The sequence below is a fragment of the Gopherus flavomarginatus genome, chromosome 9, assembly GCF_025201925.1.
Source record: "Gopherus flavomarginatus isolate rGopFla2 chromosome 9, rGopFla2.mat.asm, whole genome shotgun sequence".
In the NCBI taxonomy this organism is placed as follows: domain Eukaryota; kingdom Metazoa; phylum Chordata; order Testudines; family Testudinidae; genus Gopherus; species Gopherus flavomarginatus.
The window spans coordinates 36,343,983-36,369,093 of NC_066625.1; the positions used below are offsets into that span (position 1 = coordinate 36,343,983).

General features: G+C 48.1%; 1 protein-coding gene and 1 long non-coding RNA gene across 3 annotated transcripts in view; one reads left to right on the forward strand and one right to left on the reverse strand.

Annotated features, from left to right (window-relative positions):
- Nucleotides 1-6,154: 6,154 nt before the first annotated feature.
- LOC127058455 (uncharacterized) lies at nucleotides 6,155-11,479 on the reverse strand. The gene is made up of 3 exons (XR_007776365.1): nucleotides 11,387-11,479; nucleotides 8,640-8,765; nucleotides 6,155-6,558 (listed from the first exon to the last, which is right to left on the reverse strand). It is a non-coding gene; the product is annotated as an uncharacterized LOC127058455 (long non-coding RNA).
- A 268-nt stretch (nucleotides 11,480-11,747) lies between these two features.
- Nucleotides 11,748-25,111, forward strand: part of RAB40C (RAB40C, member RAS oncogene family) — a 56,533-nt gene continuing 43,169 nt past the window's right edge. Inside the window, exons 1-2 of one of the 2 annotated variants that reach the window (XM_050968448.1) lie at nucleotides 11,748-11,836; nucleotides 13,791-14,163. In XM_050968448.1, the coding sequence (XP_050824405.1) occupies nucleotides 14,010-14,163 (154 nt within the window). In that variant the 5' untranslated portion in view covers nucleotides 11,748-11,836; nucleotides 13,791-14,009. Of the gene's footprint in view, nucleotides 11,854-13,790; nucleotides 14,164-25,111 lie in introns of both variants that reach the window. The other variant, XM_050968447.1, reaches the window with a different exon arrangement.

A 25,111-nucleotide genomic window follows, 5' to 3' on the forward strand; every position in this document is an offset into this window, starting at 1 on the left:
CGTTGACTGGCTCCTAGCCATGGGCAATAGGCTGTTGTCTGAAGCCCCACACATTCCAGGATCACACCATTGCTGAGGTGTAGGGCAGGTACAGGTACAGGCCCATGGCCTATCCCAACACCTGCATGTGGCCCTGCTCCATCCCTCAAGCACAGAGGCAACCAGAAGTGCCAGCAAGCGGATGAATACAGCCTTAATTTCCTGCTCACACCCCCGATTCATTTCTGCAGTCCCATTATAAAGGAACTTGGCTTTGGCAGCCTGTTTGGCAGCATTTACCCTAGTAATTCCAGATTCTGCGAGAAGGCTCCTATGCCTAGTAAAGGCCTCTTAGCCAGCAGCCAGCGGCTTTCCTTGGTAGCCTCTGCCCCTGGAGGATTAAATTATTTATTGAGACAGGGAAAAAAGGATACTGCATTAGAAGTCAACAGTTTGCTGCTCGCAGCAGCTAAAGGTGCCGGATAAAAGTCAGATTGTGAGGAGTTGCTGCCTACATGCATGCAGACACATGCACACGCACGCACGCTCACACATGCACACGTGCACATGCACAGAAGAAGGTCATTTAGACAAATGTTGCAGAAGCAGAAATGGAAAATTCCCACACAGCGCCCAATCTACGTGAGCCACAATGAAATCATTCTCAAAAGGAGGGTGTTACCCACCAGACATGATGCCAAGGTGGCATGATCCTCTCACAAGGATGGAAATTGGGTTGGGGGGGAGAGGCAGGAGCCAGGGCTGCATTCCTTTGGTGGGGATGCCAAACTGTGACTCCAAGGTGCTGATCTCTCATGGTCACTAAAGATCCCAGGGTACTTTGCACCAACATCGGGGAGCGGGAGATTGATTCTGATCTTACGCCCGTGTAAATCAGGAGTAATGATACTGACATCAGAGGGGCTGCACCAGTGTAAACCTAGTTGGCGAGGAGAGTCAGGTCCATGGCATGAAAACTGATGTGCCTCCTGGTTGAACTCCAGTTGTGTTTGTTACATTGCTCCTCCCTAAATTCCCCTGGCAGTTTCAGTTTGAGGCAGCAAGCCAGCTCTTCAGCTGGTGCAAATCGGTTCTCCTCCACCAACTTCAATGGCATTCTGCCGCTTTGCACCAGCTGGGATTCTGGCCCAGAATCTGCTTCACTTCCTCTTTTAAAGTGCTGCCATGAGCTAGCAATCAGCTGTCACATTCCACCCCAGACTGGGCTGCCCTCCAGCCCTTGGGGATGAAAGGCATTCTGGCCTCATTCAGGAAGGGACTGAAGCATGAGCCTAACTTTAAGCATATGAGTAATCACACTGAAGTCTTTAAGTGCCCTTCTTTATGGTCACCTATAACATCCTTTTGCACTTGCAGCACATCGCTCCTTTCAGCTGAGGATGAGCATCTTTCATTTCCCTTCTCCTACAGTAGCGTTAGTTATATTTGTCTGTCATGTTCAGTTCCCCCTGCCCAACCACGCTCTGAGACAGTGAGTGAATTGAGACAAGGATGATGCAAGTAACTGTATTTTAATGTACTAAGGAAGATTTTTAAACAATATATAGATAGGAATGAGATATGATTCCTTTCACAGCTTCACCTAGCTAGCTAGCTAGCTACCCACCCTTCTCCATACATGCACACCTAGCCATCCAGACAAAGCTAGATAGATAGATAGCTGTCTGTTCTGTGGTGGCTGTGCATTTATGCCATATTGATCATAGTTTTATCTAGGAGCCTAAGTCACAAGTTCTAATCCAGCCTGATTTGGTAGTGACTGGTGATAATTATTATCCAACACCTGCGTGGTGTCCTGTGTAGAATGACTTTGGGGAGGGGCTCAGTCCAGTTCTTGCACACAGATCTCCTCATCCCAAAAAGCACCACAGTTGTTATCTATTAGCAACTTTGTTGGCAGAAAGGTCAAGGTCCAAACAGGCCATTGGTTCAGAACTCCCCTCTGCTCCCTCCAGGTGGGTTGTGTGGATCATGGCTGAGGCACATTGGTGGTAGCAGTAGGAATGCCCACCATGCTGCTGCCCCAGCTGGGCCTGTCCTGGGAATGAATACAGGATCTCAGCCTGCAAGGCTCCTGGTCTGAGATGTGCTTTGAAAATCCCTGCTGCTCGGCATTCTCAGTTTTAATTTAAACTTTAAAGAGCAAACCCACACTCCTTAGTGAGCCAGTGAAATACCATGTGACTGGGAGACCAGAGACCTGAGCCCTGGAACATATGGATATTGATTGATGGAAACAATTACACTGATCACAAGTGGTAAACGAGAGGAAAGTGCTTAGTTTGGCAGCAGGTCCTGCTCCCTCCTTAGACCTTCCTGTTGTTTTTTTCCCATCCCTGAAGTAACATTTCCATAGACCAGGCTGCACCATCCTGGGCTGAGGGGAAGAATAGGACATATCCCCCACCAGGCCAGCCAAACCCAGCAATGTGAGAAAGCGAGGAGGTGAAACTCACACAGAAAGGTGCTGCTCCAAGCTAGTTCCAAGCAGCATGTAATAAATGTGGCTCAGAACAGGGGGCAGGACCCACCCAGCCTGCCCAAAGGACCCCCAGTGCCCCTCACCCAGCCAGGCGTAACTGGTTAGATCACTCACTGGTAGTGTGACCAGACTGCAAGGGTGAAAAATTGGAACAGGGGGTGGGAGGTAATAGGAGCCTATATAAGAAAAAGATCCAAAAATCAGGACAGTCCCTATAAAATTGGGACATCTGGTCACCCTACTCACTGGGGACCATCCAACGCTTCATGGCAATGTTTCCTCCCCCAGAAAAACAGGATCTACCAGCAACTGTTCGATGGTCTGTGAAATTAACTAGTGAGCGTGCTCCACTGCCAAGGGAAGCAGTGTCCATCGCCCCAGGCCCCCATCATAGCTGGGGCCCAGCGAAGGAAGGATGGCCTCATCATAGTAAGGAGCTGCTTGGGGACTCCCAAGGCCTGCGTTAGCTTCCTGGCTTTCCCACAGGCTCCAGGTGTGACATTGGGCAAGTCCCTTCATCTCGCTGGACCACATTGTGCAGCTGTGACTCACAGGAGTAGTCCCTTTGAACTCTGCAGGTCCTACCAGTGTGAGTAAGTGCATACCAAAGATGCAGAACACTGCATAGCTCAGCCATGAGGTTCTCAGCTGTGAAACAGAGACAATGGATCCCTGCCTCACAGGGTGTTCGTGGGGATAATCGCACTGATGGTAGGGAAGGGCTCAGAGGGCAGGAGTTAGACAGGGTAGAGGCAGCTTGCCCTGCTTCACCTTTGTGACTGGGGGCAATATGCCCTGCCCTCACACATCCAGGATCCCTACAGCTCTCCTCTGAGCAGCAGACATTGTCTGAGATGCTCTCCCCTGCTAGCATCTGACTCAACCCTCTTCCTGCACTCCCAGTGCTGCCGATCCTTGTTGCTTTATCATGAGTCTCTTGACATTTGAGATTTGACTTAAAGCCCCCGCTGCTGGAGTCATGTTATTTTGTGATCATCTCCGTTTTTGTGAACAAAAATAGAACATTCCTGGCCTTCTAGGTGGCAGAGAAAAACTTGAAAGCGTGACCTGTAACAGCTCTAAAACCCAGGAAGCAGAGCAAAAAACAAACAAGTGTGTTAATTTTAACAACCTCATGATTTTGGGGGGTCCAACTCATGATTTGGGGTTGGCAATACAATTGCCCCCCCCCCAATCTCTTGACCCCAGTTTCCTATTAGTCCCTCCCTTTTGGAGGATCGTGTTCAATTTCCCTTCATTGGGCAGTGCCTCTCATGACACCTCCCTCTGCAACTGAGCTCCAACAGGCCAGCGCTCACCACAAGTGCTAACACTGCTTTCAACAGACGAGGGAGGAGGAACCTCTTTCCTGGTGCAGGACTGAGCCCTTCAGATGCTGCAGCATTGTGCCACTGCCTGGAGCCTGCAGTGCATGTAGCCAGCCAACATTACAAGCCAACTGCAATCCCAATGTTACCGCAGTGAGTTTCCTAAAACTCCCTCTTCCGCCACAGTAAATCTATAGGGCTGACCCCTAATGTTATTATGAGTTAATGCAGCAGCTTTACGGGAAATCGCCAGCCACTTTCAGCCTCTGCAAATGCAATGAAACAGCCTGTTAATGCTCTAAGCCAGGGCCTGAAATGACAAGTAAAGTGACCCTGATGGGAATGCTGATGAGGCAACTATCACCGTCAGGGTTCGCAGCCCAGTTGTCTCCCAGCCAGGGGGAGTTTTCTAGATGGCAGTAATCGTTAAGCATGGCGGGGCAGCCTGGTGGTGGAGCGGAATTAGCTGGTTGCACAAGCTATAAAAGGATTAGCCCAAATCCATTGTTTGTTGTGAGATTTGTCACTGACACTCCCGGGGGATGAGGCCTTGAGTACACAGGTCCCCCACTGCAGGAGTTCTCTTTTGGGAAGGGTTTACTGCTACCTAGGGCCCCGATCCTGCTCCCTTGGCGACCAAGGGCAAAGCTCGCACTGAAGTCACTGTGGAAGAGTTCTGTTCTAAGCAGTGGCAAGAGCTGGAGGGGTTGGCCTGTGGGGAAGAGGCACGGTCATTCAGGAGATAAGGGACTGATTCAGGGACCAGCCTCCTGGCCCTGCCCTGTGATCCAGGCCAAACATGCCTACTGATTCTGGGTACCTTGACTTTTGGCTGCCCAACTTGAGACATCTTGGGCCCGATTTTCAGAAAGGGCTGAGCACCCACAGCTCCCATTGGCTTTGAGTGGAGATGCTGCATCGCCACAAGAGGGCACAAGCCTTACAAAAGGGCACGATGCCATTGCGGGAAATGCTCTGTCGCATGTGTAGCTGTCACCTGTGGTATCTCCACTGACACCTTTCAGGGGCATGAGTAGTCTCTTCTGTGAGGTGCTGGCTGGACACCCTGGGCACCCAGCTGTAATCAGAATATTCTCAGAAAAAATCAGATGGGGACAACACTACTCCCTAGACTAGCCCTATTCCTGTCTGCCCCTTCCCCATGGGCCACCCAGTCCATGGGAATTATGGCAGCCCTATGATGCCCCCACAAGAGAGAAAATAAGCCAGCTCTCAGCCTCCCAGGACTCTGCTTGCAAAGCACACAGAATACAGCTCAGCAGCAATGGACGGGCCCTTTCTGTGCGTTCCCAGAGTCCAGACAACAGCCTCGCTGTGAACTAGCTGGGAGTTAGAAGAGAATTCTGCACACCAAAGGAAAGGGAAAGGTGGAGGCTATGGGATATAACTGGGTTTTTAAATAAGGGAGGAAACATTCCATCTCAGCTGGAAGAGTAGAGGGGGTTCTTTTTGCTCAATATAATGTCTGTGCTTAAACCCGCAGTATAACCCAGGCCCCAGGTAACCTGCAGTTCTGAGACCAGGGAATCCATCACAAACTCCAGCCTTGCTGCAGAATCTAGCTCAGAATGGAAGCCTCTCCTTGTTTTGTAAAACTAAGGCTCCAGCTCTCATCAGTCCAAAGAAAACCTCTGAAATGTGAACTGATTGCAGCAATGCAGCAACATCTGCCGGAGTCTGCAGACAGCCTGAAACAATAGTGTTTTGAACTGCCCTATTTATCTCACTTGGTTGTTAACTCTGAAACATAAGGATGGCATTTGGAATGTCTGCACTGTAAGCTATTTCATTGCAGATCATATTAGCAAAACCATGCAGTTAATGTACATACCACACACTCCCAAAATCCCATGACTCCTCAGATGTCATGAAACCCCAAGCACCTCCTATCCAGCTGTCCCAATGTCCACCTTCCCCCTAACAACTTTAATAAGGCAACTCTGCATTCTCAGTTCAAATCTCTGCAGCACACTGCACATGGAAAATACAGGACAGAACCAAATAGATTCATTGCAATAGGAAACGAATTAACATCCAGCTATGCTAATCAAATGATTTATTTCCATATTGAATTTGATTTTTAAAAATCAGTGTTCAATTTCTCTGCAGCTGCATCCGACTCTCCAGCATGAAGTGATGCAGGAGAAGGGGCTTTGCTGCAGAACTGAGGTGGGGCTTGCTACGGAGTAGCTGGGGACGTCAGCGGAATGATGATCGCAGCTAGTTTCCTCTCTCCATTTCCCTCAGTAATAATCCAATTCCCTCCTTGCCATAATAAACCACTTGGCTTTGGATTATTGCCTGGTAAAATGAATGCCAACGATTCCTCTCCAATTAGCCTTTATCTGATATTGTCTTACGGTAATAACAGTATTGCACTAATGTCCAGGGCGTTAGCCTGCTGTATACAGTTGGTTTCATTCTCATACTTCGATGGATTCTCCATCGCTTGCAGCCTTTACATCGCGGCTGAGTGTCTTTCTGTAGCTCAAACAGAAGTTATGGGCTTGATGGAGAAATTTCTAGGTGAGATTCTCTGGCCTGTGTCATGCAGCAGATCAGACTAGAGCAGTGAGACTCGGACTGAGGCTCGGGAGCTGCCAATGGCTCTTGAATGTGTCTCCTGAGGCTCTTTGCAGCACAGGATACTAAAACACTGCTTGATTTAATTATTAACCAGTCTGAGTTATTAACCAGTCAGGATGCTTCTTCTATCTTATTAACCGACTGTAGAGAAAAAAATATAGAGAGAGATAAGAACAGTAAATGAACCAATGAGTTCTCACTCCTGTGGGCCTTTTGGGTAATGCTGATCGCTAATTTGGCTCCTGAACCACTGAGGTCTGAGTTTCACTGGCCTAGATGATCATATTAGTCCCTCCTGGCCTTCATATCTATGAATCTGTCTGTGTAGTGTATGCTGCAACTGGGAATTTAACAGTGACATCCAGCTGAGACAAACATAGCATTCTCTGCAGAGCCAGACGAGGGCAGGCTTCTGTACAGCTCATCTAGTACAGCCGCTGCTCACAAGCCATGGCCCTTAGAGCCTCTGGCAACATTCAGGGTACACTCTCCTGTCAGTTCATGCCATTGTAACTTCACTGGAGGCATTCCTGAGTCACACTGGTGAGAGGAGAATCAGGTCCAGCTAGGAGCTGGGCTAATTAGGCTGGTCTGTTCTTGTCCCCTTTGCAGATAAAGTGTTCCCTACCCCACTTTCCCATACAGATGGCCTGAGTACTTGGCCTGTAAGCTGTTTGGGGCACAGACTATCTTTTTGTTCTGTGTCTGTGCCGTGCTTTGCACCATGGAGTCTTATGCAGTGATTGGGGCATAGGACGGTGCTTCCACAATGCAAATAAATAATTATAATAGGAGAAGTAACAGCAAACTTTGTTTCCTTCCTGCTGGTTCTCCCTGGCAGTTTACTGTTCCATAAAGTGAAGAATATTGTTAGTCACCTGCCTCCACCCCAAACTTCTTCCACCCACGCCCCTTAGGATGGTTATAATCACTTTGGTTTTCACATGGTGTCCAACCACCATTTCAGTTGTACATGGGGAAAGACCTCACATTCTCCTGCTCCAAGGGCCCCAGCCACCGGAGCAAGAGGGAATCACCACTAGCACTAGCAGTAGAGGACCAATGACACACTCTTGAATGTGTCTGATTTGCATCCAGCAGGGGTCAGTGAGGGTCATATTAGCAATTATATTACACTGGATATGAGTCAGCAGTGTGCCCTTGTTGGCAAGAGGGCTAAAGGCATTTTGGGCTGTATAAGTAGGAGCACTGCCAGGAGATCGAGGGATGTGATCATTCCCCTCTATTCTACATTGATGAGGCCTCATCTGGAGTACTGTGTCCAGTTTTAGGCCCTACACTACAAAAAGGATGTGGAAAAATTGGAAAGAGTCCAGCAGAGGGCAACAACAATGATTAGGAGGCTGGAGCACAGGACTTATGAGGAGAGGCTGAGGGAACTGGGGTTATTTAGTCTGCAGAAGAGAAGAATGAGGGGGAATTTGATAGCAGCCTTCAACTACCTGAAAGGGAGTTCCAAAGAGGATGGATCTAGACTGTTCTCAGTGGTAGCAGATGACAGAACAAGGATCAATGGTCTCAAGTTGCAGTGGGGAAGGTTTAGGCTGGATATTAGGAAAAACTTTTTCACTAGGAGGGTGGTAAAGCACTGGAATGGATTACCTAGGGACCTGACCTACCTTTGTATGAGTCCGTACTGACTATCCTGTATTAGTTCAGAGATTCCTAGATGTTCCCGTGTTCTCCGGCTAAACAGCGTTCTCTGGATCTTCCCCACTGCTGGGCATCTAGTTGCTTTGATCTCCCTTAGAATCCCATCTTACATTCAGGTGTGGCCTCTCTTCACAGCACCAGTCCCTCCCTTGTTGCCAGAGAGTATAAGGATCTATATCTTTTGCCACCCAATTTCCTCAGGCGTGGCATCATCCAGCCCCGAGGTTTTACCAGTTTACCAGCCTTAATAACTAAGTGTTGTTCTATTCTTTAAAAGGACTGTGTTAAAATGTAAGAGATCTGCTCCTTCTGTGTATAGTGAGGGGCAGATGCAGGTGCATTAGTGGCATAAATACATTTTTCACTGTGTTTCACTTCTGTCAGCCACACAGAGCCGGCCTGGAGTCTATTGCAGCTTGTGCCTCACCAACAGCATTATTTACTACATTCTGGTTGCATGGCCAATGGCTTACACTTGTGCAATGCAACTGAAGACATAGGGTTGCACAGGTGTCACTGAGAGCAGAGTCAGGCCTTGCAGATCTTACCTCATTAGTGATGGTGCATTAGATGGAAAGCACATAGCTTGACTCTCAGTCAGAGCCCGGACGGGAATGTGCAGAGCCAAAAGTTAGAAGAAACAGCTGGTTACTTGTAAATTATGTAAATTTAACCTGGAGACATTGAGACACAATGAACACGAACCCTCGCAATCAATGCCATTTTTACAGAATCACTTTTCACAACAGAGCTGAGTTTTAAGTGCCTGAATCAAAGACTGTTATAATCTGTGGACAGACTTTCATGGCTTTGGATCAGGCCCTAGACCACTTTCTCTGGTATGATCCCGTTGTCCAGCAATATCCCTTGGTTTTGCTATAGAAAATATGTGTCTGTTTCACACCTTTCCTGCCCTTCTCTCCCTCCTCCCTCTTGTGCAAACGAGGGCCCTGAATCAGCAAAGCATGTTTGCCTGCACTTCACTTTAAACATCTCCTAAAGTCCTGAATCCAGCCCAACACAAAGAATTCATTTGGTTTTTTTTTAACCCTATCTGTATCTTCTGTCAATAATTTCCACCTCAGGTGTCAAAAGCCTGATTGTCAACTTCCTCGATTTCTTAATCCTTGTGCACTGAACAGATTGGAATATGGTTGATAGGCAGCTAGTACCTTTCTCATTGACGGTATTGTGACACAAAATACTGCAGTTACATTAATGGGCTGTGGCATTTGATCCATTACAATACTTGATATTTATATAATGACATCTGTATTCTTCCATGCTTTCCTTATTTGCTTGACTGTGATTCCTTAATATCATTCTGTAATTTTTCAATTCTTCTTTGTCCTAGAGACAAGCCTTTTTTTTTTTTACTCAATATTGCCAACCCAAAAATCATTAGTCAGGCCCCAAACAATCACGAAATTATCTTAAAAATCATGAGACTTTTAAAAAAAAAATGCTTGGTCATTTTTATTTATCCCTTGAATTTAGGATGCATTCAGGTCACATTTTCAAGCTTTTCTCTGCAACCGTCAGGGCTAGAAACTTATATTTTGAACAAAAGCTTAAATTCTCATATAATCACTAGACTCCAGAAGCTGGGGCTTTAAGACAAACACCAAATATGTTGGAAACACTGTCAGGTTCAGCCACATTACCCATGTTTACACCTCATAGATATAATACACTAGCTGCACTCCTTTGCTTCAATAATAATAATTAATCATCATTTAATAATACCTTATACAGTGTGTAATTGCAGTCATAAACAGGAATAAGGTTACAGAATTTAATCTGGAACAATTTCCATTTCCTGTGTCTTTCCCCTGCCTGCCACCACATCAGCAGGATTGTGGTGCTGTTAGGGTGACCAGATGTCCCGATTTTATAGGGACAGTCTCAATGTTGGGGTCTTTTTCCTATTATCCCCACCCCATCCCGATTTTTCACACTTGCTGTCTGGTCACCCTAGGTGCTGTGATCGAATGACTGTGGGGATCAAGAGAATAACATATGGGCCCAGATCCTCCAAGGTATCTAGGTACCTAACTCAACTCCTATTGAAATCAATGGGAGTTAGAAGCCAAAATACCTTGGAGGGTCTGGGCCATCCCTTTTCTGATTCCCATGCAGTAGGACACTGATGCAATTTTGAATTGCAGATATGTACATATGTTTAAATAAAAACAATGGAACTCTTTTACTTGACATTTTAAAAAAATCTTAACTAACATATATGCACAAATTGGGTCTAAAGGACCAGGCAGTTCTCCTTTAACTGTACAGTACTCACTGAAACTTTGTTTCTGGTGGGCTCCTAAATCATCCCCAGATTTTAACTGCCCAGCTTCCAGAGGGAGACTCACTATTCCCCTCCTTTTGTGAGTGTATAAGGAGCTTTATGATGCTTTTCAAGCCAGGCGGACTGGGCTTAAAATTCAGGGTTTAGCGATGGAAATTTGCCATTCCTGAAATTATCCACTGGGGACAAACACATCTGAGTCCAGGGCCGCCCAGAGGATTCCGGGGGCCTGGGGCCATCGACGGCAGGCGGCTCCGGTGGACCTCTCGCAGGCGTGCCTGCGGAGGATCTGCTGGTCCTGCGGCTCCGGTGGAGCATCCGCAGGCACGCCTGCGGGAGGTCCACCGGAGCCGTGGGACCGGCAAGCGGCAGGGGGCCCCCCACTGGCGAATTACCGCCGAAGCGGGACCCGCCGCCGAAGTGCTGCCCGCTCTTCAGCGGTAATTTGGTGGCGGGGGCCCCCGCCGCGGGTCTTCGGGGCACTTCGGCGGCGGGTCCCTGAACAAAAGGGCCCCCCGCCGCCGAATTACCGCCGAAGACCGAGTTGCACTTCGGCGGCAGGTCCCGCTTCGGCGGTCATGCGATGGCGGGGGGTCCTTCCGCCCCGGAGCAGAAGGACTCCCCGGCCAGTGAAGACCGGGAGCGGCAGAAGCTCCAGGGCCCGGCCCCGCAAGAGTTTTCTGGGGCCCCCGAGTGAGTGAAGGACCCCGCTCCAGGGGCCCCGAAAAACTCTCATGGGGGCCCCTGCGGAGCCCGGGGCCTGGGGCAAATTGCCCCTCTTGCCCCCCCGCCGGGCGGCGCTGTCTGAGTCTCACTGCTGCACAGCACTGATTCCCAGTCACCTGCAGAGCCGCACTGCTCCCAGCCCTGCCTGTGAACAGCTTTGCAGTCCCAGAGCCTCCCTTCTCCATCTGTAAAATGAGGATCATAAAAATTCCCTTGCCCAGCTTGAAGGCGCCCCAGCCCCGCTGCGCGGTAGCTGCTCACCCTGTATGTAGGCAGCCTTGCAGCCCAGCACAGCTACCACCGTGCCTGCAGGCAGCTGTGTAGAGCCAAGCTGCTGCACAGATATTAACCCTCCCTGAAGTCTAGAGCTGAGACTACATATCCCAGAATGCTATGCTCAGGCCAAAACTGGGGCAGGACGGTGCGTTGCATGCCGGGGTCTGTAGTCCTGCCCTATGCCCTCGATGGGCTCTATTTTCCGCAAATAAGGTGGAGTCCTCCGGCTCCTGATAGGATGATGCCGGAAGAGGGCGGGGAGGGAGTCCGAAAAGGGGCGCGGATAGGGCGGGTTTGATGTTGATTGGCGGGAACGTTGGCCTATGGGCTTGAGACAGTGGGCGGGTGCTGCGAGGCGGTGGTGAGGGGGAGCGCCGGGGCTGGCGGAGGTTGTGTCGGAGTCTGCTGCAGCCTCCCCCGGCCAGTGTCAGCGCGGTGAGTCCGGCCGGACGGTGAGTCTCGGCGGGAACCCCCCAGTACGGCTGGGTCCCAGACTCGGCCCCCACGGGCTTGCCCCCCGCCGCTCCCTCTTCCCCTCCCCCCTCGGCGCCTTCCCGCCCGGACTCCCGGGGTCTGCCCTGCGCCTCCCTGCACTCCCCGGGGCCTGCTCCCCCCCACCTCCCCGTCCCCCGGGGCCTGCTCCCCCCCACCTCCCCGTCCCCCGGGGCCTGCTCCCCCCCACCTCCCTGTACCCCCCCCGTCCCCCGGGGCCTGCTCCGTGCCTTCCTGCACTCCCTTGTCCCATGCTCCCCCCGTACCCCCCCTCCCCCGGGCCTGCTCTCCCCCCCACCTCCCTGCACCCCCCGGGGCCTGCTCTTCTCCCCCCCCACACCTCCCTGTACCGTTCCCCATTCTTGTGCCCCTCCCCGTTGGTCCTGGCTTTCTGCAATCTCCTTGGACTTCTCCCCCATCTGGGTCCTGCCCCCTGACACCCACTCCCCCAGCCTGGCTAATTCATCCTGCTCTTGGGCCTGGCATTGCCTCACTGACCACCCCCTTTCTGGCCATCCCTGGAACCTGGCACCCAATGGCTTCACAACAGCATCCGGCCGTGTCCCCATCAGCCTTGCCTCTTAGCCTCCCACTGCTCTGAGACCTGGCCCCTGGGGCCCTCCCATCCTGGCATCCCAATCCCTGGCCTGGCACCCCTGTCCCCAGCCTGCCCAGACCCTCTCTGCCCTAGGCCCTGTCATCCCCAGGCCTGACTCACTGCACCAGGGTAGAGACCCCCTGCCAAGCCCTGCGAGCACCCCTCTTCTTATACTTCCCTCTATTACCTCATCACTTGGTGCTGGCACTTCCCATCCCTCTATCCTGGAGGGCTGGCATGCAAAATACCCTTTAACCTTGTGTCTTGCTACCCCATGGGCTGGGTGCTCCTGGTCTCCACCCATCTCTGTGGGGCCTGGCATTGCCCCAGCTGAGCTGCCCCTGGCACCCTCAGCCCTGCTGCACTGGCTGGGCCTTGCACTCTCAGGTGATGTGTGTGGTGGCTGACTCCCTTTGGGGCTTGTCTTTTGGCGTCCTCATTCCTGTCCCTCTGTATGGCTGTGCTTCCCCCCCCCCCCCCCCATTTCTGCATGAGGGGGAGGTTTGAAAACTAAGCCACTTCATTTCAGCTTCTTGAGTGCCTGGTCTCTGGTCTCCTGGCTCAGACTGATGTCTGTAGAGGGAACCCTCTATTTTGGAAGAGGGGATTGGGCACCTTTAATTGGGGAAGGGAAGAGAGAACAATGAAGTGGGGATAGCACAGCTGCTGGAAGATGGGTGTGAATTTAAATTAGCCACTTTATTGATCTGGGCAGTTAAATCTTAACAGATCTGATTTCCCTCAGCATTTAAAAACAACCACCCCAGGTTTTCTAAAGATGGGTGTGGGCTGGAGAAGGGGGTAGTATTGCGGGGGAGATGGGGAAAAGCTTAAGAAGTTAACCATCTGCCTGTTTATTTCTACCTATGCAAACTACTGTTTTATTTTGCTGGCAAAGCTCAGCCCCACTGGTCCAGAAATGGTCTCTTTCCATGCTAGGGAGCAGCCACACTTGCTCCCCACAGGCCTGACTGTTTTGTTTGTATCAGAGGATTTATGCCTTTTCAGAATAGGTAAACCTCTGATTCAGAGGCTTTGAGCAGTGTTAGCTTCTTGTGTGAGCATTGTACCAATAATTGCCCCTTCCCCCAAAGGGCTGTGTAGCAGTCTGAAAGGAAAACAAGCTTTATGCTAGAACCTGGCATTCTAAGTTAACTGCCTTTCAAAAAAAAACAACAACCCACAAGTGTGGGTTCTTTGTTGGCAGCTTTGGGAATTTAACCAAAATTTTTGTCTGGATATTGAAAAGGTGCTAAAAGCAAGCGAAAAAATGAGGACCCTCCTTTTCTTTCCTTTTAGGCTCCCAGCATATCTTGGTACAGAAGACTGGACATAAGGTGGAAAGGATGAAAGGTTCATTCTGAGGTTGACTCATTGTTCCTTAGCCTTCCTGCCCCCCTTTGAAGGGGGAGACAAAAACCTGTGCTCGTAAGAGCCTCCCTAAAAGCGAGGAAGCTGGCATTAGTGCTCCTTTCAGTCTGGCTGCATGTTTAGTATGCGGATTGTGCCTCCTCACTAATGAGAGGGAGAATGGGAACCCAGGGAAGCCCTGTGAAGAGCTATGATTATCTGCTCAAGTTCCTGTTGGTAGGAGACAGTGATGTTGGGAAAGGAGAAATCCTGGAGAGCCTTCAAGATGGAGCGTCGGAATCCCCTTACGCCTATAGCAATGGTAAGGATTTTGGAAAGGGTAGAGGGAGAATGTTCTACTCAGTAAAACTTCAGCCATAATTATAAAGAAGCTATTGATAATTCTTTTTTCTAATTGTTATTGAGCTGCAGCTCTAGTTTTTCTTACAAATAGATTTACTTTTATTGAGGAAGGGAACTGTACAGTACATGATGCTCAGTGGATGTGTCCCATGTTTTGCATTGTACTTGGCTACAATTTGGCTTGGTGACTTACTAGTTAGGCTTAATGGGACTTTCTTTAGTGCTAATGCAGGAGTGGGCAAACTTTTTGGCCTGAAGGCCACATCTGGGTATGGAAATTGTATGGCGGGCCATGAATGCTCACAGCTCCTGGCCAATGGAAGCTGTGGGGAAGGCACTTGGGGCAGGGGCAGTGTGTGGAGCCCCCTGGCTGCCCCTATGTGTAGGAGCCAGAGGGGTGACATGCCGCTGGTTCCAGGTGCCAAGCAGAGCCATGGCATGTGCAGAGCAGGGCAAGCCCCTGGACTCCGCTCCCTGTCAGGAGCTCAAGGGCCAGATTAAAACATCTGATGGGCCGGATGCAGCCCCCGGGCTGTAGTTTGCCCACCCCTGTGCTAGTGCAAAGGTGTTGTCACTTTATTCCTTAAAATCATAAGAATCTGCCTCCCTCTGTCATAGTATAGAAATGATCAGAAACATGTACTCTGTTACCTGACACGTTTGTTACATGTGCAATAGCATGGCACTTCTTGTACATTGCTCCAAAATAAAAAAAAAAAATTATTTTGGAGCATTGTTGGAGGGTTAGAACAGGCACTGAACTATACTCAGTTAGTACTCAGTTCTTTTGGTACAAGTGCCTATGAGATTAGCTCATATCTAAAGCTTTTGGTGAGTTGCTACTTGGGTACTCAGGAGCCTAAACTTAATCTCTCTACCTCCTGCAAAATCAAGGTTTATAATGGAAGCCCTGACAGACCATTAACTATAGTGTCACAAGACTATAATTAAGAGCCAAGGAGTGGCGCTGCTCTCTCTCCTGCATCCCCTCTCAGTAGTTAAAATGTAATGCTGCCTGGCAGGGTGCAGGTCCTGTGGTGACTTGCAATCTGTCATAGTTCTCGCCATTTTCAGTGCAAAATGTGACTCCAAGGGCTTGACAGAAGCAATCTAATCCAGATCCTGGAACTCTGCATCTTTGCCAAGACCAGCCTGGGGGCTGTAGTAGCTGGCACTTGCAGTTTAATCTGCAGACAGGAGTCTGGGAGAATCAGGTGCTTGTTAACATTTGGGGTGAGACAGATTGAGTTCAGAGTTTGGAGGAGCAGTACAGCTTGACTCCTGAGAGTGCTGAGTTCTCTTTGTGCATAGTCTTTATAAGAGTTGCTGTATGAGTACAAGCAAAAACTGGTGAGAAGATGGCTTGGAGAGGGCAGGATAGCTGTGAGATCTAGACTCATAGCAGCAAATTACACGGCTGTAGACAAGAGTTGACATGAGTGCTAGCATTCATATATTAAGGATTGCTTTTGTGAGGTACTGGGTACCTGCAAAAAGGGCTCCACACCCCTTAAGTGAGGGTGGTGTGTTATCGAGAACTGGTGTACTTTGCACCTAGTGTTGACTGACAAGAAAAAAAATGAAGGATACAGCAGGAATTATTGTTGATACCATTTCAACAGGTGCTTCTAAGGTCTGAAAAATATAATTAAAAACCTTTTTATTTGATAAGGCAATTCAAATCAGTTGGAAGTCAGTAAAGTAGGAAAAGAACTAGTGATTCAATAACTTGGGCTGATTTTTACATTTAACCATAACACTAAATATACAAAAGAAACCAGTATATCAGGAATCGATAAATATGGGCTGTGCCCCCTGCACTCTAAACTGTGTACCCCAGAAAATACCACAATTCTCTTTATTTTAAAGAGAACCTCAAATACCTCTAATAGCTTTAAAATTTCCCATGACTGCTTTCTGTGTGCTCTTGAACCCATTTTTATGTAGCTAATTTTATGGTTATGTTTTGAGTTTTACTCAAGGCTATTGCATTTTTGGTATTTCCACTACTTAGTGGTTCATCTTGCTAAATTGCATACCCTGTGGATAGTGGGATTGGATGGCCTTGCAGTTCGAGTGAATTTAACACTCATAAAAAGTCTTGACAGTCCTGGCAATCAAATTCCTCTGGCTCCTGAGCAGCTTGGGTGCACTCACAAAATCCTGCCAGTATGCCTCAACTGTCACCAAGCAGTGACCATCTCTAGCTGTAAAGGAAGTTAAGCTTCCATGTGCGTTCAGGGCTTCTCACCTGAAACAGGCAGCTAAGGTTAATTTTGTATGTTTGTGTTGATAGTGCTTGTCTAGTGATCTCAGCCCAGTTCTCAGTGAATACTCTATATATGCTCCCTGAAGAGCAATCCAGTTTGGCCAATACTGATCCAGATTCAAATGAGTGATCTGTAAGTGAAACACTGCATGTTCCATTACCAGCCCCTCAAACCATCCGATTTTGTCTATTATAAACTTAGGACACATTTCTAATACTGTCCAAAACCCACCAAATTGAAACATTATGCAGAGGCTCTTGTGTAAAACCTAGCAATTTCTATACACATCCTCTTTTTCCTATAAACAGATGTTCATATTATGCCATCCGTTTCTCATTTTAATTGCCCAGACAACGGATCTTACCATTATCTGAGAAAAAGAAATAAGCTTTGATGAGCTGGCCTTCTGGTTAGCGCAACAACTCATTTCTCAAGCTTGATTTCTCCTAGCCCTGGCTGGGTTCTGGGGTGAGTTCTGCAGTGCCCATGTGCTTAACCTCTGTTGGGGAGTGGCCTTCCTGGTAACTACTGTTCCTGAGCAAGGAGCAACAGGGAGTTCCATCCACATCCTTTGCCAAGGATGGCTACTGTGGTGCAGGACTCTGGGGTGGGATGGGAAAACCTGGTGGTGTGGGGTGGGGAGGTGGGGAAGATACTCAAATATTGAGAGAGAAACTTATAGAACTAAAAAAAAAATAATAATAATAATTCTGGAGCTGATCATTTCTTTTTGTGACCTAGGACCAGGGTCTTCTATGCAGTTGAGCTTTGGCTTGCCCTTACCCTATCTGACTTCAGCAAAGGCCTGCACCAGGAGAGTTCTTGGCAGTCTATAGGAGTGACTTGAAATGGGGTCCAACAGAGGAGGGGGAGTCTGCTTTCTTTGCAATTGACTATGCAGTCCATAAGAGAGGCAAAGAGCCTCTGAAGCTGCAATTCCTGCTTATGTGCAGCTGCTAAAGGACTTCCATATGTAGAATGGACTGCATCCTTCCTGAAAGCATCATCAGTATAAAGACCTTTCTCAGGCTTTTTTTTAATCACAGGAAGCAGAGTTCAAAGGTCACTCCTGAATATGAACCTCTTATCAAACTGATAGTTTTATTCTGAATTACTTTTTTTTTTTTTCCAATGCCTAGCAGATAGAGGCATTACTAAGCTATTGCTGTGTTTCAATATTTCACGCTCAAACTGACAATGTGTTCATGTATGCAGTGACATAGTTGTTAAACTCTGGAGGCTGGCCTCCGTGAAATGAATTGGTGGGTTTGACTCTAGCTCTGGACAGGTGGCTCCATCACAGGTTACTGCTGTGAATTGGCACTGACTGACACCCTTGAGCAGCCTACGACTGAAGGAGCCAGGGCTACTGAACATCCTTGGAGTGCCTGGAAGATGGCAGCTTGGTATCGGGGCTGAGACACGCTGATGCGGAAGCTTCCACTGGGGTTCCCTATGCTGTTCATCCTCAGTTAATAATTAAGACGTCAGTCACCAGGAATGTAAGGCTGATGGGGTCCCTGTTGTTTGCAGCACCCCCTGCTTCCTGTGTGGCAGTTGTATTCCTAGGGCCCTGGCATCCCTATATACTGGCATCCCTCACCAGGGCTGATTTCATAAAGGAAATCCTTTAAGTGAGGATGAGTTCATAGAGCTCATCTTCTGTGGGCGTGGACTGCATTCTGACAGACTGCTGGTCTGGTCCTAACCGAAAGGCTTTCCTTGCAGGATGGGCTGTTTGGATACAAAGGCTCTGAAGCAATCTCCTCCCTGGAATGTTTGGGCAAAGAAAGCCCAGTGCAGGCTATTTGGGGAGGGCGTATGTCTCAACAGTCCCAGGTTTCAAGGGACTGAACCACTTTGACCCCCCCCCCCCAAAAAAAAAAAAAGAATTATCCCAGTTGAAGCAGCTCCTGTCCTGTGGGGCTGGCTGGGCTCAACTCCCTGCTCTGGCTTTGCAACCTGGTCCCTGGGGTCACAGTACCACTCAGGTTTCTCCTGGCCCCCCGGGGTAAAGTTATGATGCCCAGAAACTGAGCCCAGCCAGCCTCACAGGACAGGAGCTGCCAGCGCAGGGTGGTCTTACTCCGCAACTCTGTTCCACCCTATCCCCGGGTTTCCCACTCCCTGTGGGCAGTCACACTTTAGTCACTTGAAATGCTAGGATGTATGGAGGGAGTGCGGGGTCTTTCCTCCTGTTCTCCCCAATTTACCCCGCCCCCCCAAACGATTACAGGCTGCCTTCCTCCTACTGCAGAAGCAGGACTCCTTGGGAGCCTACCTGTCCTGTTTCCTTTCAGCTAGAGGGACCTCCTGAGAAGGGTACAAAGCCTACTCTTTCCCTTGAGGCTGAGCATGCTCCTTCCTGTATGCCTTCTGCTCCTGCTGCCTTGGGCGGAGAGAGGCTAGCTTGACACTTGCACTCTGAACCCTGCTTAGCAGCCTATGCTGCAGCTAGACTAGCTGAGACTAAATGCAAAACTGTGTGACTGCTGTGTGCTCTGAACATCTGTCACTTCATAGAGTTTGAGGTCAGAAGGGGCTGTGAGATCATCTAGTCTGACCTCCCGTACAGTACAGGACCCCAGTTCCCGCACATGAAACCCAACAGCCACAATGAGGCCAAAGTATTACAGCCCACAGGATACTAGACTGTTGTGTGCCACAGGAGGAACTGAGGTGTACCGATGCCTGAGGCCCCTGCAGTGGTAGGGAAACGATTAAGTGAGATTTACTCAGATGATCCTGGCAAGTGACCCGCACCCACATGCTGCAGAAGAAGGCCAAGGTCCCTGCCAATCTGACCTTTGGGAAGATTCCTTCCTGACACTGATGATCAGTTAGAACCTGAGAGAGAATATGCTCTGCACCATCTCAGAGTTCTGACCCTCCCTGTCCAATATCCCATCTCTTGCCATGACCGTTCCTGATGCTTCTGAGGAAGGAGATTAAACAAAAACCTAGAAGACCTTGGTGAGGGAAGATCCCTTCCTGACCCCTGCAGGTGACTGGCAGAAACCCTGAGGCAGCATATTTAGGACAGTGGAGCCCAAACTTTTCCTGTTGTATCCTTACCAGTAATGGAATCTGTCCATGTCCCCCTCCATTACTGCACAGTTGGCTCAGCAGAGGAGCTTGGGCTGAACTGGAGATGGGGGAGGAGCTGGGGCTAGAGGCAGAGCTAGTCTGGGGGTGGAAAGGGAATCGGGCAAAGCTGGGCAAGGGCTGGATCTGGGCTGTTCAGCGTTTCCTTCCTGCTCCCCGTGGGGGCTGGCCTGGGCCCTGCTGTACGCCCCCCTGAACGTTCCTCCATACCTCCCTAAGGTGGCATGCCCCACAGTTTGAGGACCACTGGTTTAGGAACATAAAACAAACTGGAAATGAGTCCCGTGACGGTTGAGTCCTGCCCCTATCATCACAAGCAACTTTGCAATACAGTGCATTTATAAATTTGTCCAGCCCCCTCTTAAAACTAATTAAGTTGTTTGCATTACTTGAATCTCACAGTTGTCCTTGTCCTACCCCTAAATGTTGCGGTAGCCAGGCGTACCAAAGCACAGTAGAAATGCCTCAATTGCAGAGTTCTCAGGCATCTGGGCAAGTGGATGCAGTGTGTGTGTGTATAGCCCTGAGCCAGGGTGTGAAAGGCAGATCTGTTCAGCTGGGAAGATGCTTGTTCCTTGCAGGAATGCATGTCATTTAGACAATGCTGTGTCACAAATCAAACCTCTTCCTGAAATTCAAGCTGCTTATATGCTTGCACTTAAATAATCTTGTCCAGCCTCATTCTTTGGCTGAGAAGTCTGCTCTGTTATGTGCTGCGTCACAACCAGATGAGACTTGTGAATTTCTCTCTCTGGAATACTTGACAGTGTGCACAAGTGACACTGCTGCCATGTGAGCAGGTGATCAGCATCCACAGGAAACAGGGTTTGTCTTAACATGGGTGAGGACCTGCCTGCAACATGCTTTCCTGGTGGGTACATGCTTCCAAACATATTGCACACTCCTGTGGAAAAGGGTGCTTCTCCATAGGGAACCTGTTCTACTCTATCTCTGACTTATCCTTTCCTACACAGGTGGGTTTGGACTGGAATGGGATAAGCAACTTTCTTTTCCTACTGTATCAGAGTGGTGACTATCAGTTTGAACAGGTTTAAGGAAAGAGGTGTCTGCTAGACATAGTAACCCTTAGTTGGGGCTACAGTACAGAGAGAAGCACCATTTCTAAGTGCTCTAGAACCCCATACGGTATCGTGCATTTGTTCAGAGGAGGGATGTAGTGAGCTCTCCAGCAGGGTCTTTGTTATAAAATGGGCAAAGGTGGGGGTGTAGGGGAAAAAACTAAAATAAACTAGAGTCAGATTCTGACCTTCTACAATATAGTTGTTCATGGGTTCCATTGATCTGAGAAACTGTTCAGTCTTTTGTGAGGTCTAATCATTTAAAACAGAGAGATAAATAGGGGGTGTGCTGTTTTTGATACCCCTCTTCTTCTCTTTCCTTCTCTCTGTGGGCTTTGTAGTTTCAGTAATTTTCTAGTAAAACTCAGCTAAGCGAGATAAGGGGATTTGAAATGAGATTTCCCTGTTTCCATCCCATTCTACTTTCTCCACTCTTACCGAGGTATCCAGTGTAGGGTCTGGTCATAGTTCTAGACAACTCTGTACACTGCTGGCTAGGACTAGGGTAGGAAGAGAAGCGGGATATAGCAGTGGACTTGCCATTTAGAGAAATAATAAAACTCAGCACAGGGTGGACACAGATGCCACTGGCTGAAACTTTGACTTCACTAGGTGCAAGAATCTAGGCCAGTGTTACTCTAATGTGCTTTCTCTGGGTAAGAAGGCAGGCAAGTAGCAATACTATAAATCAGGGGTTCTCAACCTTTTTCTTTCTGAGACCACCCCAACATGCTATAAAAACACCACGGCCCAGCTGTGCCACAAAGCCAGAGCTGGCCTTATGGGGTAGCAAGCAAGGCAATTGCTCAGGCTTTGGCTTCAGCCTCTGAGTGCGACCCCTCAATATATTTAACACCAGTATAAATGCTGGAGGCAAAGCAGGGTTTGGGGTGGAGGCTTACAGCTCGCAATCCTCCATGTAATAATCACGCAACCTCCTGAGGGGTCCTGACCCCTAGTTTGTGCTATAGAGAATAGATGGATGTGCTGGTGAATCCTCAGGAGGGGATAGGGCACTTCACTGTTATATATGGGGTTCCCCCCAATACCTACAGATCCCACCACACTATCTTTAACCGCATACACTCTTCCATTAAAGTTTACTCTCATTTAATCAGCAATAATCCATTTAGGTGGTTCTCCAGAGCAGATCTTGTCTTCTGCCCAAATCACATGCCAGTGCTCCCTTTGTCATTTTCTCTGACCCATCTCTTGGAACTACCCTCTCAACTAAGTCTTATGGGCTTTCACCCTCTGCTTCAAATCCTCCTTTAAAATGTCCTCTAAACAATACCATCTAACCTGCAGCACCACAGTATCATTCCACCTTGTCATCACTCAGTGCATTAGCTGTATGTTTTGATTGTCTGTGTAGCAATCCTATAGGTCCCTAGCCAAAAGACGTATTCTTCTTGCAATCAGTGCATGCAGGAGTGGAAAGGAGGGAAAGATTGTCTCCTTATTTCCTGCTCAGTAAGGACAGAAGAGCTTCATCCTCCCCTCCATGCTCCTATTCCTGCCAAGCTTCTGAGATCCACCAGAGAGAGGCAGCAGCCTCCTACTCCCATTGCATGCATTGCCCCTCCTTCCCCCCCAAATCAGGTCTTCCTGGGGCAGAGTTCTGCAGTGACTGGGACCGCTGCTCTGCCACTGTTTGACTTGAGAAATGTTAGCAGACAAGTGAAATTGTTTAAGATTGCTTTCTGGACTGCTAACTCTTTCAGAAGAAGGCCTTTGTCTTTTTTTGTCAGCATGCAGTTAGTCTACCCTTTCCCTTTTGGGGTGCACAGGAAGCATCTGTCTGACTTGCACCCAGTGTTTACTAAAATCTTGGAATGGGGCAATCAAGATGTATTGCCCTCTCCTCTGACCAGCACAAGTTCTCGAGGCTTAGATGCTGTTGCGTTGCTTGGGCAGACTTGTACGTCCAGGGCCCAGATTTTTTACAGGTATTTAGGTGCCTAATTCTGATTAATATCAGTGGGATTTGGCCAGCAAAGTACTTTTGCAAATCTGGACCCAAGTGGATTTTTCTTTATAATGTTGCAGTGATGCATCAAGGACACAGCAGCAGCATGTCTGGGAGGTGGGAGGGAACAGTTATCTTGACACCTGTTCTCTGCTGCTTACCCATCTTTTTTTTTTTTTTCTTTTCCCTGACTGCATGCAGTTGGGTGTTTCATGGTGTCCTGACAGAACAGTATTTTCCACATCAATATAGACATCAGCTGTCAGTTTGGGCTGGCCCACTAATAGGCACCACACACCAATAGAAATGACTGTTCATTCTCTGGCATGATTTCTGTTTGTGGCAACTATGTTTCATGCTGAGGTTTCAGCATTCTGGTGAGTGATGGATAGGGACAAAATCTTGTAAATGAAGCCATGCCATCAAGTTCCCTCAGTGGCTGCAGAATTAATAGGCAGGGAACTCTTCAGGGCTGCTGCATTGGCCATGCAGCTAGGAATCTCCTTCTCTTGCAATCGCTTGAAATACAGTACAAGTGGAGAGCAATTGTTACAGTAATCCCTTCCATCTGCTAGCACTCGCTCCAGTCCCCTTCAGGGAAACGTTTATCTCCACTACAGTAGGGGGACAGAGCTCTAATCTAATCAGAGCTAGCATTGAATCCAACCAATTCCAACACCTCTAGTTTATCCTTGTCTCCTTTTTTAGTTCTTTTCATGAGCAAATGTTCTGCAGATTCTGCACTCTGTGTTTAGTAAGATCTCTTTTCTGCTTGATATGAATCAGGTGGGGCTAATTCTAAACAGGGGTTATAAGAATCCTGTTCCCACTTAACTTATTAGGAGTGTGATCATGCAAGGTGCTGAACATCATCTAAGATCCTGAACATCTTCAACTCTCATGGAGGGTTTTTGAGGGTGCTAAGCACCTTATAGGACTGGGCTGAGGTTACCTCATTGGAAGGGATTGGTTGGAATTAGGCTTTAGAGTTACAGAACAAATTTATAATACAGGGGATGGGGGAAGTGCCCTTCAAAATGCTCCATGGATGCTTGGAAATGCTAATACAATGAATCACAGATTATAATACACTTTTTATATGTCTGTCTGTGTGTGGTTAAGACTCCTGCATCTTTATCACTATGGATTTATAGCTGATAAATCTGAAGTCAGAAGTTTATATTTAATAACTAAAAGGAAAAGTGGTATTCTTTTATGTTTTGTTTTTGCTATCTTGCTCTTACAACAGCTTTATTAACCAAGCAGTGCTTGTTAGGTTTAGCGTTTTCATCATTGTCCTGATATAGCATTGCCCAGTTCTTTGTGGAAAGGCTGCAAGCTCAATACAAAAGTTACATGCACTCTGCTATGGAAAATCTTTGTCTTCCTTCCCAGTGAGCTTCTGTTACCAAGCATTTCCTGACACACTTTCCTCAAGTTCTACTCTTTGCAGAGGGAGAGGGAAGGCATCTTCCTGTTGCATCTGTAATGGTACTTGCAGTAGCCATGCAGAAAGCTTGAAATACATTTGTGGGTAGTAATAAGTCTGGCTCCCTGACTTCCTTAAGCTCGCTTCTGCATTTCCTTCCCCTGGTAAGTCTCTCTTCTACCTTCCACTGCCCTCCAAACTTGTTTCTCCAGAAACTTTCTGTATGTTATCTGTTTCCTTAGCTGCAGCATTACGTCACCTGGGCTCCTAGCCTATTCCAGGCTTTGGGTGAGTAGGAAGAAGCTGTCTAACTTGGAAAGCATTGGAACTGGTGTCTCTTCCCTTCCTATAAATATTCTGATGAATGCCAGAAACCCCATACACTAAAAGGGATTTCCTTAGAGAATGGAGGTCTGAGTCTGAAGTCTGGTGATTGCATTTGACGCAAAGTTCTGTTTTGTAGGAGGCTTTTCTTTCTGTAGGAGGCTTCTTTCATTAAGATGTATCAAGAAGAGATGTGTTTGTCATCCCTACTATGTGATGTGGTGATCATCTCAACATAAGACATGGTATTAATTGCGATAGGATTTTGTTAAGATTGACACAATATATTTACTGTTAGGCCATTCTAGGGAGGGAGGCACACTTAAGATACATTAAACAAGTGACAATATTTAAATGGAAGGCAGCAATGCAATTCTGGGTTCATGCTTAGTTACTCTGTCACACCTTTCGGACTTCTTTGTATTCCTAAAGGGACTTCAACTGAATCTATTTTAAGAGTTAAATAGTTCCAGGTTCTACACTAGGCCTTGAATCACCTGCCAGCACTTGTGGTTTTACAATCCCACTTTACTGTCTTAAAATGTTGGGTTTTTTTTCTCCCTTCTGCTGTTTGAGATTGACACACAGGAGAAACTACAAAGGTTTTGATTTACAGAAAAGTCCAGTCTCTCCAGTTGGGATCAGGACCCCTTTAGTCAAGTGTCTAGAACAAACAGAGGTATGCAGTCTGCACCTGGAGGAGCTTGGGGAAACTGACTAAATACAAAGAC